Source organism: Martes martes, assembly GCF_963455335.1.
Source record: "Martes martes genome assembly, chromosome: 6".
NCBI lineage: Eukaryota > Metazoa > Chordata > Mammalia > Carnivora > Mustelidae > Martes > Martes martes.
In genome coordinates, this window is record NC_137893.1 from 82035841 (window position 1) to 82055639 (window position 19799).

Here is a 19799-nt window from a genome sequence, read left to right on the forward strand (position 1 = left end):
TGAATAGAGATCTTGTACCATATTGAGGAGAGTCAAAAATGCAAATTAAAAATATAACATTGCATTTCAAAAGAACATTTCCTTGCAGATATTGTAGCTGACTGTATAGTCTACTTTTACCCTTTCTCTGAATGGCAAAGCAACAGAGAGGAATAGAGTGAAGAAGCAGAAAATAACTGGGAGTGAAAAAAAGAGAAGTCACAGCAGGAGACCCACTCTCAGGGTCAATTATTATTATTCAATCAATTACTTGATATACTTAAAAATACCCTTTAAAAACATCTTTTTCTGTATTCAGTATATTCTTTTTGGGGTTTCATATTTGTCAATATTCTGATGCAGAGAACAGATTCCACTCTAGACAATTTGAATAAAAGAATTTATTATAGTCTGTCAGATAGCTTTCCAGAATTACTGAGATGGCTAAATAGAAATCTGAGGGTGAAATTCCAGAATCTGTTTTCAAGTCTATACTGCAGAACTGGGCTGCCAAAGGAGCTGCTTCTCCTGCCATGATTTTGTCAAATCAGGAGGCTTCCCTTATTATGTATATAAATATAGGGCTGCCTCAGTCAGAGCTGGTAAATTAGCTATAGTTATTGGTCCTGGAACAGCACCACTGTGCTCCAATCAGGAAACCTCATGTGCAAAATTAGGAAGCTTCAGGGTCCCACATGATGCCACCTTTTCTAGTAGCTAGAAGCCATTTCTGCCAAATCAACAAGCCTCAGAGATAGAGTTTGGCTGCAGAACTATACCACCTTTGGTATAATACCTATTGATAAAATACATGCCCATCATCCCATTTATCTCAGTTCAAATTTCAAGTCTCATGTGATTGTGTCTGATATAGAACCTGAGTCAAACTTAGATCACCAGCTGAACATGAATTGGGGAAATGTTTGTTTTAGCTTTCTGCTCTCCACAGGAGAGGGAACTCAAGACAGAAGAAAATCAGAAGAATTCTGAGCCAAACCTCCATAGTTGCTGTAGACCACATTCTAACTTTTCCACTTTTGTCTTTGAAAAGTTCATTTTTTGTCGTTATGCAGAAAATTACATATTTAGTCCATCTTCCCCAAATCTAGAACATTCCTCCTGTAAATAAGAACTTAAAAAATATCTACTCAATATATCTAAGTGACAAACATATATATGATGTGTCAGAGGATGCTGAGTATGAACAGAAATGAGAATCAGGGGATGGGGCATAGCTAGAGACAGAGAGAGAGTGTGAGGATTGTTGTTATTTTATGTTCAATAGCCAGGGAAGATCACACCGATAAAGAGATATTTAGTGAAGACCTGAAATGAATTGAAAAAAGTAGTCATATGAATTTGTGGTAGAAGGAAAAGCAAGTTCAAAAGCCCTCTCTGAGATGGAAGTATACCTGGCCTGTGAAAGGAAGAGCACCATGGTCAGGAAAAAATTGAAGGAGCGGAGCGTGGTAGTGGTAGTTACATCATATGGGCCATTGTAGGCTATTAGGAGGATGACGGGAAAACACCAGAGTTTTGAACAAACAAGAGATATGATGTGACTTGGGTTTTGAAAGGATCGTTCCAGCTGTGTGGAGAGGAGCCTGAGAGTAGAGTGGGGCTGAGGGAGAAGAAAGAACATCAACTAGAATTTATTACAATCAACCAGGCAAGAGATGATGGTGGGTTGGCGGTGAAAGTGGTGAAGCAGTGGTGGAAGTGATGAAAGTGGTTGATTCTGAGGTTTTTTGGGAGATTTTGCTGACAAATTAAGTATGGGTGTGAGAGAAGAAAGACTAAGATTTTAACCTGAGCAGTGGGAAGAATGGAAGTTATCACTTACTCAGATGCAGAAGACAGGAGAGATGATTCATGTTGAGAGGCAGGGTGGCAATGAAAGTTTCAGTTTGGGATATTCGTTTTGTTTTTTTTTTTTAAAGATTTTATTTATTTATTTGAGGGAGATGGAAAGGAAGCATGAGCAGGAGGAGGAGTAGAGGGAGAAGCTGACTCCCCGGTGAGCAAGGAGCCTGATGTGAGACTTGATCCCAGGACCCTGGGATCATGACCTGAGCCAAAGGTGGATGTTTAACTGGCTGAGGCACCCAGGCATCCCTGGGATATTAGTTTTGAGATGGTTGTTAGATATCTCTGGGGAGACGTTAAGTGTGCTTTTAGAGAGGGAGGAAGGACCAGGTTTCGGGCTAAAGGGTTTTCCATATGGGCAGAAGGCTGAGACTACCCATGAGATGGGCTCAGCTCAACCAGGTCTGCCTATAAATAACAGAGAACATCGAAGCATGAGGCCAGAGTCACTCCATGTTTAGATATTAGGGAGCTAAGGAAACACTAGCAAAGACTGAGAAGGCGGGCTCAGAAAAGCAGTATGAAGACCAAGAGAGTAGAATCCTGGAAACCAAGTGAACAAGATGTTTGAAGAAGGATGGAATTATGAACTGTGTAAAATATGATTGACAGGCAAGGTAGCCATATATACCACTTTGCCCAGGATTGTCCCAGTTTATGTCTTTGTCCTGGATTACTACCAGTGCCCCTTTCACACTTAAAACTGATCTTGTTCAGACTATAAATTGTATGGTCCCCTGTGGTGGACACGGAGGTGTGCTGTTTAGATCATCTTTCTAGAGCACCTGCTGTGGGGAGCATGGCTAATTGACATCTCCAGCTGCTGTATTTTCAGATCTACTATGACATTTATGCCAGGTTATGCTTCCCTTGGGCCATTTCCTGCCAATGACTGAATGCAAAGAGGTACTAGAAATGGGCCATTCCTACCCGAGTGGATATTATTGGCTACTAACAGGCCATTTTGACTTGGAGGCTCCCTTTTGGTCTAGCTGAGACTTTCCCAGAACTGCACTGTAATCTGAAGCTCTTCCCCGCCAATTGTCCCTTCTCTCCTTAACAGGTGTCAGGCCAAGTGTAAACATCTGAAATTGTTGCCCTCCTCCTTCCTCTCCCCTAAGCATGTCAAAACAAAGTCAACCATAACATTAAAACCCCGGGGTTTTAGGACAATGGTTAGTGCCATCATTAAAGAGCTAAACGTTGTAGGGTTCATGACTTCAATCATATCTCTGTTTAATTCACCGGAGGTCCTTCAGAAACTGCATGGATCCCAGAGAATGACTTGCATACCATGAGTTAAACCAAATAGAACTGTAATTCAGTTGCTCTGCCAGATGTAGTATCTTTACTAGAACATATTGGTAAGGCTGCCAGTACACAGTATGTGTCTTGGCATCTGCTTATCAGAGGATCTTAACTGAGGTATCCCCCTACTGATGAGACAGATACAAGGAATACTGAGAACTGATCCTCGGGTTTAGACACACAGAGATAACCAATGGCCATGACAAGTGTGTGTTTAGTGGAAGCTAAATTAGGGAGGATAAAAGGAAAATGGATACATAAATGGAGAGAGCAAGAAGATGACTCCTGTAAGGCATTTTGTCATTTAAAAGAAACAGAGAAGCAACTGGAAGGAGAGAGGTCAAGAGAGTTCATTTTTGTTTTTTGTTTTTAAAGGCAGGAATATTGCAGGCTGTTTTATATTGGTGGGAATGACCCGGCAAAGCGGGCAAACTGATGATGTAGGAAGAGATGCCAATTGTTGAAGTGATGTCTTGAGCACAAGGAGTGGGATACAAGTGCAGGAAAATGATATTTGACACTCACTGCCTCCTACTAAAAGTGGAGAACCCCTCCCCACTCCTTTTAATAAGATGATTTTTCTTTACCAAAGCAGGCTTCCAGAGAGTTTTTCTTTTAACTTTTAACCCAAACCTCAGCTCAACTTATATTTTTAAATTGGTTTGCACATAATAAAATATAAAACACTAATGCAATATTTTATCTGTGTTTTTCACAATAATTGGTGGTACCTCCTCAATGTATTTGGTATCCAGTTAAGGGGCTAAAGAATATTATATATCAGTGGTGAATGAGGCATAGCTAGAGTTAGGTGTTTTTTTTTTTTTAAATTATTCAGTCTTATTTATAATAACACCATTCCCTGGACATCAAATAACCAGATACCTCAAACAGCAATGCTAGATGAAGGTATCAGTATTACCAAGGCTTTTTTTTTTTATTGTTAACTACATAGTTTGGAATGGTTAAGTATAAAATTGTGAATAATTTTCCTTCTCACCATTTCTGATGAATACACCTTCATTTTGGTTTTCCCTCAGGATATAAATCTGACATTTCCTGAGACTCATTTTTTACTCTTTTAAAAAAACGCAAGCAAAAAAATTATTTTTAGGAGTCTTTGAATAAGAACGAGTATCATAAGCTACGTTCCCTGTGTTTCTTACCAAAAGTCTGTTAATGCCTATCAGTTTCTGCGTATGGAAGAGAAATTGTCGGAAGTAAAAACGGGATTTCACACTTCACCAAGCAAGGTGGGATAACACTAATAATACAGAACTTTTCAGCAGTGCTTCCAAAGATATCAGAAACTTCCATTAAAAAAGCAGGTACAATATAAAAAAAATGTTATATGATACTAGATGAAAAAGTATCCATTATTTTCTGGGATGCATTACATATTGGGTAAAATGTGGCAGATGAAGAAAAAAGAACTAAGATTGTACCTAGTGAAAATAAACAGCAACGACAACAAAATATATATTTTTGTTTTCCATCCCACTTCTTGATAGTGCTGTTATTGGCACAGGGCCAGTTATAGAGTTGCCAAAAATAAGGGCAAGCCTGTAGCAGTGAGAATTAGCCAGAAAAGAAACTTATGACATCCCCATCAAATATAATTGTTGTTTTGAGCCATTGTGTGTGTAGAATTTTAAGATACGTGATTTGCTTTTCCAGAGTGAGAACTATTTTTATTTGAAGTATGCTAAAGAAATTTCCAAATTATGAGAGTATTTTACTAGTTGTAAATACACATAGAGACCAAAGCATATACTCCATAAATAAATGCTGGGTAAAAATTTCTGCCTAGTAACTTGGTCATCAGAGTCATGCAAATACTGATTAAGAAACAAAAAATTTTAACTCTTTAGTTTTGTTTCCCAAAAATTGGGTTTACCTTTAACTGAAATTTTCTAGCGTGTATTAATTACATATTGCATGTGTAATAATTACAGTGTTGATAGGAAATGGAACAGAAGAGGATAGTTTGAACAAAGTCACGTCAGCCATTTGACACAGTGGAAGATAAGTAGAATCAGAGAGTCCTAGGAGTTTATAAGAACAAAACAAAAGAATAAGAAATATGCTGCTGTTGCTTTTCTAGGGGGAAGTAAATGAATTCCAGTAAGGCAGTGGGAATTTGGACATCTTGTCTTTGTTCTAGAGGAGATTGGTACCATAAGAGTGCATCAGAAAACTCAGAGAGATAGTATAACTTGAGGTAGACATGACAGTATTGTGGAGACTTTTAGATTTTTCTTTCATTGAGTTAAACTTGTTTTTTAAAGTGAAAATTTCCAAATAAAGGGTAACGTTTTACCAAAGCAATAATTATTCTAGTAAATTCGATATATTTATTTCTGTAAACAGTATGTTTCTCAAAACAGTAATTCTTTAGTAAAAATATTCTGCTCTTTCCCCCCAAAGAGAATCTGTCTCTCTTCTTAAAGTGAGCTTGGATTAGCAGAACCACCTCTGGAGACTCTGCCAGAGGCCATGCTGCCTGAACTCCATGTTTCTGCTGGAGTGCAGGTCAAGGCTGCAAACAACTGGGAGCTGTTCCTGAAGGCTGCTTTGCCTTTTTAGGGTAAGAGGGTCTCTCTGTGTTTGGGAGAACATGACTGACAGCTCCACTCCAGCTCCAATTAGCACCCTATAATTTATTAGCTTCTGCTTTCAGATTATGCGTTAACTTCACAAATATTTCAACCACGGAACCAGCAGCTATCAAGTGTCTCTTTCCTGATCCAGCCCTCTGGGGCTGGAGTGAAATACAAGGAAAGAGCGGTACAGTTGGTCTGTCAAGTGAGAATAATCATTTGTGTCTGTGCCTGTCTGAAGGCACCGTGTCTCTGATTTTCCTTTAGGCTTGCATCAGAGATAGAGATAGAGAGAGAGAAGGAGAGAAAGAGATCTATAGATGGGTTCTATTGTGAGGTACCATATTTATATTATTAGAGTTTCATTTATTCATGAAAGATGAGGGAAAGCTGGTGTTGAGAAATGTGAAATTTATGTTTGCTTAACCCCATTGCTTGTGTAAATGTCAAAACTTCAATTATGTACATGCAGCAAATCTAATAATGATACTGCCTTCAGGACAGTTATTCCTTCACTCTAAATTTTAGGGTTATGTAATAGATAATGAATAATAATAAATCCTAAAAATCTTGCCAGGAAAGTGGAATATATGGAATATGGACTTTAATAAGTATGATCAAAATGTAAATTATTTGCAGGCATCTTGTCAACAGAATGTTAAGACAATTTTATAAAGGAATCCTATTTTTTTGGTTTCATTTAATTTTAAAGTCTTTTCAAATATCTTTCAATTTTCTTTTCATGCTTTGACACTGTAGGGATTACATTTAAAATGCAATTTATAGACAGAGCATTTATATGAAAAGCAGTTTGTCTAAGTCTTTTTTTTTTTTATCTCCTCCAAGCCCAAAGTGATTAGTCGCTTAGTGTTAAAAAAAATTCCTGTTTATTTTGATAGAAAGCATATGGGTGACTGCACCTAAACCCAGGGTTTATGATTCTGAACAAATTGGAGGTTAAATTGATCTTAAGAGTTGTTTCCTCTGGTAAAAAGGGCACAGAAAGAGCAGTACTTAACACAGAAAGTGTGGCAAGAGAAGCTTCCCTTCAGGGGATCCAACTCCTAACCTCTACCACCTCTGCCTTCCTTCCCATCCAGGCTCAAATCAATCTTAAATCATGGCTAGAATTTGCCACACATTGAAATAGAACTTCAAAGGGGAAATGAGACAGGATGGCAACTCCTTTTAAACTAAAGGAGTAGAACAGATAGAGTTCCCTGAAGTTGGGTGACTGAGTTCTCAGCCAAAGGGCAATCGGCAGGAGGATTACTTGGTGGCGGAGAGCTGTCTCTCCCCTTTTCATCACCTCTCCCTCAGCTGAGGCCAAGCACACAGGGAACACTGCATGAGGAGGCCACCAGTGCCAGTGGGGCTGAGTAGAGGAGAAGCTTATTTTTCTCTCAGGCCCTCCAAACAGATAGAACACATGTGAAAACGTCATGTTGGGCTTTCCCTGTGTCATCCTTCATTCCCTTGAATGTCCTTTTATCAATAACCAGGGCCTTCTCTAACCTGCACCATTTCATGGGTATTACAAGATGGACATGGGAATTCATTTTTTGCATGAATCTGGGGGGCCTAAAGCATGTCTGTTAGGATTTTTAATTCACCCAAGTTCTCTCCGATGCTTTTATGACACAGACAGAATCATTACAGTTCTAGGACATCTTGCGTTTCTACTCGGGGAATGTCTAATATGGAGAGAAATGCTGTCATCCGAGTGTCCCGTGTGCCAGGTCGCTGGAGCCCGGCTCAGCAGTCTGGATGGTCTGGTTAGGACTGACCCAAAGGCCAGTTCCAGTGAATGAGTCTCCTCACCTGCAACCTGATATTCAGGTCAGATGCAGCTCAGGGGAGAGGCTTCAGGAGTCAGAACCTTGTGGCTGGGCAAGTGCTCCCTGTGGGTTCTGAGCAGAGTTCCTGTGCGTGCTAACACAGTGGAGCATGGGCAGAGTGTCTCCCAGTGGGGACTGTCTGGAGACAATGTCCTGCAAAGAACACACCACGTGCTTTCTTCTTCAATGGCATACTCAGCGGCAAATTCTCCAAAGCGAGCTGGGACTTAATGCATTTTATTTATGCTGGTATATACTAGTGATCCGTGCCAATGGAACATGGATTAAAAAAATCCACTGAGAAGTCCAGAGTTAATTTTAGTTATTGCTTCAGTGTCCAAACCTCAGGCTAACTCTTACACCACTCAGTTGGCTGGGTGTGAAGAGCTTCAGGGCAGTGAAGTCTGCTAAATACTGAAATGAATTAATAAGAGAAGCAGTAATAATTCCCTCCTGGAGAAGAATGGAAATGTGCATCTGACTGAATGGTCTATAGATAGTATCATTTGATGAAGAGGTGTGAAAATGTCCTATGATAGTTCCTTGGAGACCGGGGATTCCGTAAGGTCTGTGGTATGTCAGCCTTTGCTGCCCTGCCTCTTTCCCGGTCCTTCTTCATCTACTGTGCTGGAGAAAGTAAACCCAAAGTTGAGCCTCCCAAGATGAATCAGAAGAGGTCAAGCAGCCTGTGTGGTGGGTAACAGCACAGTCTCTGCATGCAGGTGGCCTGGGTTGGCGTCCTGGCTCTGCCACTCACTGGCTGTGGACCAGGCAAATTATTTCTCCCCTGAGAGCCTCGGTCATCTCATGGGTAAGAAGGGGATTGTTATAATAAATGCACATGGAATTGCTGTGAGACTTAAATGAGTTAACCTGCATACAAAGCCCTCAGACCAGTGCCCGAGAAACAATCAACATCAGTTATTACGAGTGCTGTCACATCTGATGCAGCATAATCATTGGGTACCTTCCATAGAAGCAAGACCAGTAACGGGTTCTCGTAATAGTCATAATCTACTACACACCTGCCTAGATGATAGAACGAGGGGATGGCTACCTCCACTGAGCCATTCTCCGAGTACGGTCCCTTACCATCCCCGACTCTTAAGGCTATTATCCAAGAAAAACTGTATTTGTTTCTCATGTTATAATGAAGGTCAAGATTTGAACTAATATTTTTATGCTTTAACAATCTAGAAGGACAATTTGAACATGACACAAAATATTTCTTTCAGGCATTTCAGTGAATGAACACAATTTTGGCATCAAGAGAAAATTAAGAGAACAGACCCCTAATTTCCTAAATATCAATCTCTCTCTCTCTCCTCTTTCTTTTTTCTTGCCTCGTAGTAGGTTTGTTTTCTTAGCCTACCTTATTAAACTGTAATATAACCAATACTTCAAAAATGCTTTTTAACTGACTACTGTCTTAAGAGTCTAGAATGGAAGAAGCAACAATAATTCTCTTCTGGAGAATAATAAATGTGACGGGTAAGCCCTGGACTTCTGTGGGCCACAATTTTCTCATTTGTGAAACAGAGGTGGGATACCTAACTTCTCATTCCCAGGGTTGATGTCAAGTGGAAAAGGGTTAAAGGCTTTCACAGAATGGCAAACACTTTGGAAAAACAAGAAGCACTATATACATAAAGTAGTATTAGTTACTGACATCAGATTGTACTACTATAAATTATTTTATTCTACTCAAGAAAGACTAAGACATTTATTTTCTTTTCATGAAATAACACAGTGACCCTGTAGTAAAGAGACATCTTTACTGTTCATTTCTTCTTCCTCATCACCGTCAGCTTTGCCCACGCACAGACCCCTTCCCCTGTGCCGAAACCAAAGTGACCAAATGGTAACCACAGAGACTGAGAGGAATATACGAGGTATTAGAGACTCTGTGGACATTTCTTCCCCTTATGTTGATTCTTGGTTCTTCTTCATGGAGACAGTTGGGGTTTCTTGCTGCTTCCTCCCACCCCCCCATCCAGAGGAGGATGAAAGGAGAGATGGAATTTGTGGGAGAGAAGGCAGAGAAGGGTTTCTTCTTTCATCGTAAAATGTTCCCCGTAAAAAATATGATATATACCTACACACACACACACACACATATAAAATAGATCCAGTGCAATTGCAATTGTCATGCCAAACACTGGGAAGTGCCACCTTGGTCGATGTATTTCTGGAGTTTTCAACAGTTGTCCTACAACAGCTGCATTTCAGTAAGACTTGGGCAGATGGCTCCAGATAAGCCACTTGCCACTCACATTTAGGCTGAGGCTTCCATGTTCACAGTCCAAAGGAAAAGAGTGTGTCTTTGTGTCTGGAGTGGGTGTTGCAGAGAGGGAGTGGGCACGAAGGGAGCTGGAGGCCTTGAGGTGAGGAAGAAGGAATTGGCCTCTTTTACTTCTCTACCACAGTCTTCGATGCAAATACAAATACATTTTAAATGTGAGGATACAGACATCAGGAGTGCGATGGTCACACTACTTAATGACATAATTCACATCAGCATAGAAAATATTCACACCAGAAAGTCTCTTTTTTTCCTCCTCTTTCCAAGAAAACTTATGACAACACATCACCTAAGTGAGTTCACCACAGGTATTTCCAGTGATTTGCCCAAAAGTCATTAAACATGAGTCAGTCTTTGGATCTGCTCTTTCCGCAGAAGGAATATAGTTAGACAAAGTTTCTGAAGATGCATGTTTTGGTGTTCCCAACATGTGGCGGTGTCTGAAGTCTCTGCCTTCCCCCACATCCTCATCCATGAAGTGAGAGGCCCAGATGCTGAACCTCCGTGGCTGGTCAGAAGGGAAAGGGAAGGGGAAACCCGGGGCCATCAGATCAGCTCAGGAGGGATGTGCCACAGAGGGAATAACGACGAGCTGCAAACCAAGATCAGAAGCCATTACAAACCCACTCGATTTCAGCTCTGAGCGTCAGCAATTGGCGCTAGGCAGAGACCTACAGGGAACAAGGTGGGCAGTCTAAAACCAGTGCAGATCCTTGCTTTTGTCCTGACGCTGGAAACCTGAAAACAGAGAGAAAACAAAAGAAAGAGAGAGAAAGAGGGAGAAGAGAAATAGAGAGGGACAGAGAAGGGGTTGGGGGCAGGAAGGCACAGGTATTTAAGGAAAGAGAAAGACAAACACCACTGTTTTATTGTGAATGTCACAGAATTCACTTAAAGGGCATGAATGAAAGTAAAAGCAAAGCCAACAGAAATGTCAAATCTTCACCTGAGGAAAGGGCACGTGGGCAAGACTACAAGCCAATGATTGTGTTTATAATATAACCATTTTTTGGTTATGCCCTAAAAATAAAGGAAGCAAAAGAATGTACTTTTCAAATTCAACTCGTTAAGCCAGAAACTCAATATAGTCATTGAAACCACATTTTCTTTAATTTTTACATTTTAAGAGACCTATTTAACTTGGCAATTAGTTCGATATCAGAAGCACATTTTTCTTTCCTTAAAATTGTCACTAGGACACAATACCCCCCCCCACCCCCCAAACTGTAAAAGATTTTGAACTACACTTTTAGCTTTAGGTACTCTAGATCAGCGCTGTCCAATAAAAACACAATGGGAGCCGCAGGCATAATTCTAAATTTTCTAGCAGCCACATTGGAAAAAAAGTAAAAAGAACCAGGTGAGAATTCATCTTAGTAATATATTTTATTTAACCCAATATGTTCAATACGCAATGTGTCGAAAGTATTCCAACATGCAGTCAACATAAATATTAGTGAGATGAATTGTACATATTTTTCCTTGTACAGGTTTGAAATCCAGTGTGTAGTATGCGTGTACAGCCCATCCCAATTCTTCCTAGCCACACTTGAAGTGCTCAACAGGTTTGTGTGGCTAGCGCTTACAGAATTGAACAGCGCAGAGCTAGAACCGTTTTAACTGTTTGTTTGTTTGCTTGCTTGCTTATTTAAATTTGAAAAAAAAAAATCCTCTATTGTATCTACTAGCCAGGTTAGGGCAGTGTCTTTCTTTCTCTTTCTGCCCACACCGATGACACTGGGTCATCTGCCTGCTGAAGCGCAACCCTGACATGCAGACCTTTGGGCCGAAAGGTCACTGGGGTCTCCAAGAAGAACTAAGGGGGATCCGGGGCTCAGCCCAGGGTCGGACACAGGGCAGGAGGGGTCCGGGGAGACCAAGCTCCCTTTCCCGCTTACCTGAGTCCACGCTGAGTCCCAGACCCTGGGCCACGTCCCCCGCGGGGCTGGCGAAAGGTCCTCCGGGCGCGGCCCACGCGGCACCGGTCGGCTCGCCCTTGGCGGAGAGCTCGCAGGGCGGGCTGCCGGGCGCGGGCGCCGGGGCGGGCGCGAGGCGGGCCGGGCGCCCCGAGGCTGCGGGCATCAGCAGCGGCCCGTAGCGCGGGTCGAAGTGCGGCGCGTAGACCTCGTGCACGGCGGCGGGCCGCGGGTAGGCGGCAGCCTGGGCGCCGAGAGCGCTGCCCAGCGCGTACGGGTGGTGCGGGTGCGGGTGCGCGTGGTGCGGATGCGCGTGGTGCCAGGGCTCGGCCGCACCCTGGTGCAGATGACTGTGCAGCGCGGCCGGTGAGTAGGGGTCGGCGGCGGCGAAGGGCAGCTCCGAGTGCGCGGCGGCCAGCGGGCTGCCCAGCGGCGCGGGCACCGGCGCCTGGTACGCGCTGTTCCAGAAGGAGGCGGGGAAGCTGCGCTGGCTCATCGGGAAGGAGCCGTCTGCAGGCCGGCGAGGCGGAGGGGAGGAAAGGAAGAGAGGAGCGCGTCACCGCGGGGGAGATGGAAACGCCAACCCCGCACCGCGGGAAAGCTGAACGCGCCGGGCGGGCAGCCGGCTGGAAAGCCGCGGCCGGGAGAGGACCTGTAGCCCGGCCTCGGGGGCGGCGCCTTTCTGGGGGTGCTGCAGCCTGCGAATACGAGGTTGAGGTACCGCAAAATAGGGGAAACCCTTTGGGAAGGAGGACCGCTTCCTCGGAGTTTGCAGACGCGTCTCCAGTGCGGAAACCCCGGGACAGACTGGGAGAGGAAGAAAGGAGAGACACTCCCTTCAGTTCCAGTTTGGGGGCGCAGGGAGCTTCCTCCCACTCCAGGTTGCTCTGCATCGGCGGCCTCGGGGTAGACGCGGCCTCCCTGTCCCAGCCCGCATCCTCTTCCCAAGCTAAAGATACCTCTTCCCACTCTTGGTCAGCCGCCTAGCGATTTCACTACCCGCTCTCGCGTTTCAGCCTCCCCAGCTCCAGAAAATGTGCCCCTCCAAGGCCTCTGATAGACTGGAAGTCCATCGACATATTTCAAAGTCTTGCTATTATTAGCCTCCTTTCTAGAAACCTTCTTTCAAATATTTTTTTCCAAGAACTCAAGCGAAAGAATAAACTGAACATATTAAAGGGGTAGTTGTATTATTTGCAGAGGGACACAAAGGGATGATCTTTAAAGTTTTAATTAGTAATATTTGTCCCTTGAAGTGTGGACGCCAGGAATAATAATAATTCTTATGGCCAGTTATCACTGTTGACCCCTAGCGCCGGGAAGCATTTTAAGAGAACAACAGCATTTAGATCAAATTTATTGTGTTTAGTGGGAAGGGAGGGAAAGAAAGATATATAATGCCCGGGGACTTGATCCAGGACCTCCTCTAGGGAAGGCATCTGTCCCACATACTAGAGAATTAAAAATGTGTTGAAAATGCATTCTAAGTAGCAAACAGTCTTCCTGTTAAAAATATTTAGGCAACTGGAGAATAAAAAGAATGTTCTGTATTCCAAACTAATGATTTGGGATCTTGTTTAGGCACAAACTGCCAGACACTCTTAGGAGAAAAAGGGAGGGCAAGGGTTGTCATTTCCCACCCCCCCCATGTAATATTTGTTTTCTTTTTACAAAATCCTCATTTCTCATCTTAGTGCAACACATCAAAAATTAAGTATAGTGAGAAAGCTTACCCCAAAATAGTTATCCCCACCCTTGCCCTGGGACTAAAAGGAGATTGAGGTTTCAGAATAGAAGGGAGATTTAGTTGACTTGACCAATAAATCATTGTCCCAGGCTAGATAAAGCAGTGCTTTTTGAGAAGGGTAGAACAATAAAGAGGGGATGTGTTTGGGGAAAACCCTTAGAGATGTTTTGGCTGTACCTAAATTTTTATTTCTTTGGTACTTTATTTGCTTACTGAAAGACATTTCAGTAAGGTTGTTGTAGGTGAAGACCTTCCTCGTGGCTTGGGACAATGCTGGAAGCTTCACATTCCCACAGCACTTTTACATACATTTTTCTATTTGCCGGACAGCCATCTCCAGGTACAGTTAAGAGGGTGAGTATTATTCTAATTTTGGAGACCAGTAAATAGAGTGACCTCAAAAGGGTTAAAAGACTTGCCCAAGGTCATATTGCTAGGATATGCAGGGCCCCGGGGAAAACGCAGGTCTCTCAGTTCCAAGGCTAGTGGTTTTTGTAGGTCACTGCTCTGCTCTGCCTCTTCAAGGAGAGATTTTTTTCCCCTTCCTTCCTTTTACCTACCCTCTCCACAAGCCCCGTCCTCACCTCCTCTCTGACACCTAGTATTCTTTTGGCTGCCTTTCCTAGGTGGGCCCCGGGCCTAGAGGGCTCTCTCTCTGCCCTTAGAAGTGGGCCTTTCACTCACCCCGCCAGGGCCCGGAGCTCCTGGGTGCTTTGCTGCTTGTACAGCTCGGGGAATAGCTGCTAGGCTGGCTCAGGGCCCTACTGAAGTGCTCGTCCACCACAGAGCTGATGTCCCCCTGGAAATAGGTGAAGAGGACGCAGCGGGAGTTGATGTACTCGGCCTCGGGTGGGCGCTCTTTCTCTGGGCTGCCTTCTTCCTCTTTGATACTGGCTGGAGTTTGGCTGGAAAAGGAGGAGCTGCCACTGCCCGTGCTGTTGCTGGGGCTGGCGGTGCACTCTTGGGCTTCCTGCATTTTGGAGTAATAGGCTAGTTTCTGCTCCAAGAGAGAAAGAACAGAGAGGTCAATTTCAAAAGAGATGGCAAATTGGGTTCCCACTTCACTCCCTCAGATCCCTAAGGTATCCAGGGGGAAAACTGGCATCCAGGCCCTAAGCCCTTTGCTCCTTGAGGGGCCAACTGCCCTTCTTGGTGTCTCCATCTTCCCAGACTTGCTGCCAGACCACAGGGAAAGCTCTCTGAAGATGTTAGGGGAAAAGTCCCAGAAGATGCCAGGATAGGAGCTGAGTTTAACCACAGAGCCAGGCTCGGGGCAGATATATTTTTAAAATCAGGCAACAGGGATAAAGGGCACCCAAGTCCAGTTAGGGCCTGACTGTTCCCTGCCTAAGATTCCAGGGCAGATGCACAGGGTGCAGGATTTAAACATTGTCTTGAGAGAGCACGAAAATGCCAAAATCCATTCCATTGCAGCCAGGAATGTTAAGGAAGAACTGCTACAGAGGTCAGAGATAGTTCCATTTAGGAAAGAAACTAGTGGGGTAAAAATGTGGTGTAACATTCTGATATGGATCATGTGAATAAACGCAAGCTGATATTTGTTTGGTCACCCATAAACTGTCCACCTAAAGGTCTATCTCAGTCTTTAAAGAGCTCTTCTTTTGAATAAGAAAAAAAAAAAAAAACCAACAGTGGACTATGAGCATTTCCACCCTCACCATCGCTGGGCACATTGAGGAAACAAGTAATAACAAGGAACGAAGATCTTGGCTGTAAGGATTGGTAAATTGTGGCTGTCTTGCAGTAATTTTAAAAACCAAATGTAGCTGCTGAAATATTTTCTTAGAAATGAGCAATAGACTGAATGCCGTGTTAAGACATTTATGCACGTGGAGGTGGTCTTGAAGCAAGCTGATCATACAAAACTGAGCAGAGAACTGAATGGAATAGGTTGGGTTGGTCCAGGGGCAGGGAGAAGAAAGGACCAAACAGAAAACCAACCCATCTCTCCTCCTTGCAATAGTGACAGCCTGGGAAGGAGCCATCTCAGACGCAGAAGCCAAAAGACTGGAGTTACTTAGTGGTAAGTATCGCCACTTCCACCACATTCCCCGCTTAGCTTATAATGAGGGACTCCGGTGATTCCCTAAACTAACATTGTGAGACTAAACAAAGTCCTAGATGGAAAGTTTAAAAGGGGGAGGGGGTTAAAAAGAAAAAGCAAAAAGCAAAACCTACACCTGCCATCATTAATGCATCAGGAAATTTTCGAATGGACATTCTGAATTTGCAGTCAAAATTGGCAAAACCTTGGACGGATGAGGGAGGGTGGGATGTATTTCAGTCTCTCTTGAACAGGAGGAGTCCAGGCCCTCACTTTGGAACCTGCTTCCGACTCCTAAGTCTCCCTGGGTGTGTGATCTTATTCTCTTACTGGACTACGGTCTTCAGTTTCGATAATATCGGCTGAGACGTGGAAAGAAAAACTGGTCTACCAGACTCAGCCCGAAGAAGAGAGGAATTGGAATAATTAATCGAAACTTCAAGAGTTTGCCGAAACGGGGTAAGTGGTCTTCTTACAGGTGGGTTTGTGGACGACAGGAGAGCCTGATCCAGCCACTCAGGCTCTAGAAAGGCGAAATACTATCTCCGACGCTCGCATCCGCCAGGTCAATTGCACCCCAATAATAATCCCCAGAATTTTGCAGAGCAAGGATTATAAAACCCACGCTTTCACGCAGTTCTCTTTGTAACGAATTCTCTGTTTCCGGAATTAATTGGTCTTATCCCTTGAGAATTGAAAGGGGAAAAATGTTACTCCTTAGATAAACTTGCAGGGATGAGAACGCAGGCCTTTGTATTTTAGACAGAAAGACAGAGACCGGTCTTTGCTTTTGTTCTAGTCACTCTCACCTTTGAGACCAAAGTTTGGTTTTCCCTGCGCGAGTTTTTCTCTCATCTCCCCTCGCCCGCACGGAACAATCTGTGGAGTCCGACAGATCGCTCGCGCGATCCTCGTGTGATCGTTCCCGGGAAGCCCCGGGCACGCATTAGCAGGGTTTAGCTGTCTTCCCGAGAGAGCAAGTGGACAAGCTAGGGGTTAGCTCAACCTATCGTGTGGCAGCGCCGGCAATCCCCGCATCCCCCGGGCTCCCGCCGCTGGTAGGACGCCCCGGACCAGTGCGGAGGTGCCCTGGACCCCGGGGTGCAGGCGGTGCTCCAGGAAGCAGGGGCGGGCCACCCGTCTCCGAGGTCCCGGCCCGGGGAGAGACACTTACCTGGTGGTAGGGGGTGTAGGCGGCTGCAAAGTAAGGCTGGGGAGGACCATAGACTTGGTACATAACATCCAGACAGCTCATGGCTCCCCGCTGCGAAGACGGCTAAGTGTTTTTTCATCAACTCTGGGTCGGTGGAGCGCAGTGATGCTGCATGGGCGGCCCTTGGACCCGAGCTCCAGAGTCATCGGCGGCGGAGCGGTGGCCAGCGCGCTCAGCGGCTCGGGATCCCGCTCGCAGGCTCCCCTTCCACCCCGGCAATTTCAACCCAGACCGCGCTCCGGGATGGAAGCGCCCGGGCTCCCGCTAGTGGGCATTTAAACCCCACGCTGGACTGGCGTGCTGACGCCACTCCGGGCCGCGGAGGGGGCGGGGACCGGGGGGCCAATGGGGAGCCAGGGACTGGGCCCGAGGGGCTACCGGCGTGTTTCCCCCGGCTGCCCGGCGGCGAGCTGGAAGCCAAGGGTGCGGTAAACTGCTCAACTCCGAGCCTGAGCCCTGAGGCTTCGCACCGAGAGAAGCAGGATTCCCAGGCTAAAGCTGGACAGGGAAGCAAACCAAGACGGAGACAGAAAAGGCAGAGAGGGAGGAAGGAGTGCAGGAGGGGGAAAGTGGGGGTTCTCGCACTTGGGGAGAGAAAGAAGTTTGATGCGTGGTGGCAAAGGTCCCGTGGGAGAGCCCCGGCCTCAGACTGGAGGGTTGAGAGTGTGTGAGTCCGGGGGTGGCCAGGTGGGGCAGATTATCTGCTCTCGGCTTCTGGGGAGGGCCGGGAGGAACAGCGCGCTCCCCAGGAATCCCCTAGGGTATCCGTGTCACCTCAGACAGGAAGTCGAGGGAGTCGGGAGACTCCTGCCGGGCGCGGAGGAGCTTCCTCTGCGGGGGAAATGGCAATGGCTGAAGCAGGTAATGACCGCCCTGATGCGCCTCCTCTGACCCAGCCCGCCCGCCGCCAGCTCCCACACCTCAATTCCGCTCTCTGGGGTCCGTCCCTCCTGCCTCTTTAGCGTTTGATCCCGACACTTTCTCTTGGAAGTCCTCCACCCAAACTCGCTCCGTCGGCGCTGTTCGCTCCTTGCCTCCGGCGGCTCCCGGTGAGAGTTGCTTTCGAGGAGTCCAGGAGGCCCTACCCAATCCCTTGCAGCCCCGAGTCTCCTCGGCCTGAAGTCCTTTTAAGTTACGGCAACTTTTTGGGACGAGGACTTATCGACTGAAAGAGGAGTCATTGGGGAATGCAGGAAGTCAGAGAGGACTTTTGCTGCCTCTTCAACCAGTAAAACGGGAGCTGCGATTTAATGTTAGACGGTTCAAAGGTTGCGTTTCAATTGTGAAACGTACATCGCTGTTCTCTTTCCTGCCGAGAGCTCTCCTGGCTCGAAAGGGCTTCCTGCGACGCTCTTCATCCTTCCCGAAGCACTCCCCACTCCCAACACAGCCCCTGGGGAGCAGGGTTTCGCAGTGGAGTCCTCCCTCCCGCAAGTTTAGGGATGAATAGAGACTACGCTGTCTGTAAGGCTGGATCAGGGGGTGGAAAGGGCATTACAGGAGTAGTGGTGGGCCTGACTTGAGAGGGCGGCCGGGGCAGAACTTGGGAACACTGAGAGCCCAGAACCAAGGAAGAGGCAGCGTGCATTACGAACTCCAGTTATTACCCAGTTTAAAAACAACAAAAATTCTGACATCGATTCCCAGGTTGTAAAACTGCCAACAAATGAACCCTTAAAGATATATCTGTCTTCAAAACGTGAATATTTATGCCAAATTGTTTCCAGGTTGAGGTTTTGGTTTTGCCCGAGTAATAAATGCGTAATGGCTCCAAGTCTCAGTTCGGTTTATAAATGGTGAGGTGTCCCGAGCGACCGAAGAGTTTAAGTACAATGTCGACTTTAAAGAAAGTTAAAATAAATTAAAACGAAACAGAACAAAACAAAGACACCACTCAGTCCAGTTTTACGCAAGCCTTTTTAGGGTCCAGGTTGCATCCTGCTGAGCTGGGCCGGCTCCTAGAGTCTTTGACGATCTAGGCGCACAGGTGGAACAGAACACCCTTCCCGTCCCCAACTCAACCCTCCAGCCCAGGGTGTTTCGGAGGAGTCGCCTTTATTTTCTCTGGAGGCTAAAGAGCGAACTTTCATCCAAAGATCCACAATGTGCCCTCCTGGTGCTCGCATCGGCAGCACATATACACAATGTGCCCTCCTGGAGGCGGGAAGTGGTCGTGTAGGTCCGAGTCTTCCTCATCGCCTAGGCGCGCGCGAGCAGCGGAGGGCCGCTCCGCCCTGTCCCGCGCCTGGTTCAGGCCCCACCGGCCCGCGCTCGTGGAGTCAGCTCTGAGCCGGAGCGGAGGTCCCCACGCAGCCGCCGCGCTCACGACAGATCACGGCCAGTTGGCGCGACTACGGAGGGTCACACTCTCCCCTTCTGCACAGGTCCTCTGTCTGTCTGCGGACACAGAGTTTCTACTTTGGCTTCCTCCAGCTAGAGCATCTCCGGGGGGACTGAGCGTCTTTCGCCGCAGCGCACTCCTTTCCGCGCTACCCAGGCTCCGCGTCGTGGCACGCGGCCCGCAGTACCGCGCGGTTAAATCGCTGGGACGTGAGCGCCTGATCGCGCGCCTAGAGAGGGCTGGGCATCTCCATTCTTGTCCTGGCTCACCTTCCAGAGGGTACCTCCTATCCCCTGTACCCATCACTTTGATATTTTTACTTGACTTTGACCATGGGACTAGAGGAACTTTGGTTTTCCCACAAATTCAGGAGAAAATAACGACAACCTCTTCGCATCCAGCGAGGTTCAGCAAAATGGTAGTTATGTTTGAAGAGGCTTACAGGAGCGGTGACATCCCACGTTTCCAACAAAGACAATGAAGCGAATGTGATGCCAGTTGCCTAAGGCTGCTTTCTTTTCACATTTCTCAATCTCCCATACTTGAACCAGTTTTTGAAAACCTTGCTCAAGCTAAGTAAGGGTACTGGCTGCTCAGGAGTTTAAAGGAACACAGGGAATTGGG

At 45.9% G+C, this 19799-nt stretch overlaps 1 protein-coding gene across 3 annotated transcripts; it reads right to left on the reverse strand.

Annotated features, from left to right (window-relative positions):
• Window positions 1-9236: 9236 nt before the first annotated feature.
• VGLL2 (vestigial like family member 2) lies at window positions 9237-17085 on the reverse strand (the record flags this gene model as incomplete). 3 transcript variants are annotated; one of them, XM_080806460.1, is made up of 4 exons in its annotated part: window positions 9237-10485; window positions 11792-12319; window positions 14241-14553; window positions 16796-17085. In XM_080806460.1, the coding sequence occupies 4 exons, from the start codon at window positions 16874-16876 to the stop codon at window positions 10445-10447; spliced, it is 963 nt and encodes a 320-aa protein (XP_080662586.1). In that variant the 3' UTR covers window positions 9237-10444. The 3 variants fall into 3 exon arrangements, with proteins under 3 accessions (XP_080662586.1, XP_080662585.1, XP_080662584.1); XM_080806459.1 differs by having other exon boundaries at window positions 9245-10631; window positions 16796-16876; XM_080806458.1 differs by lacking the exon at window positions 9237-10485 and having other exon boundaries at window positions 11268-12319.
• Window positions 17086-19799: the final 2714 nt, after the last annotated feature.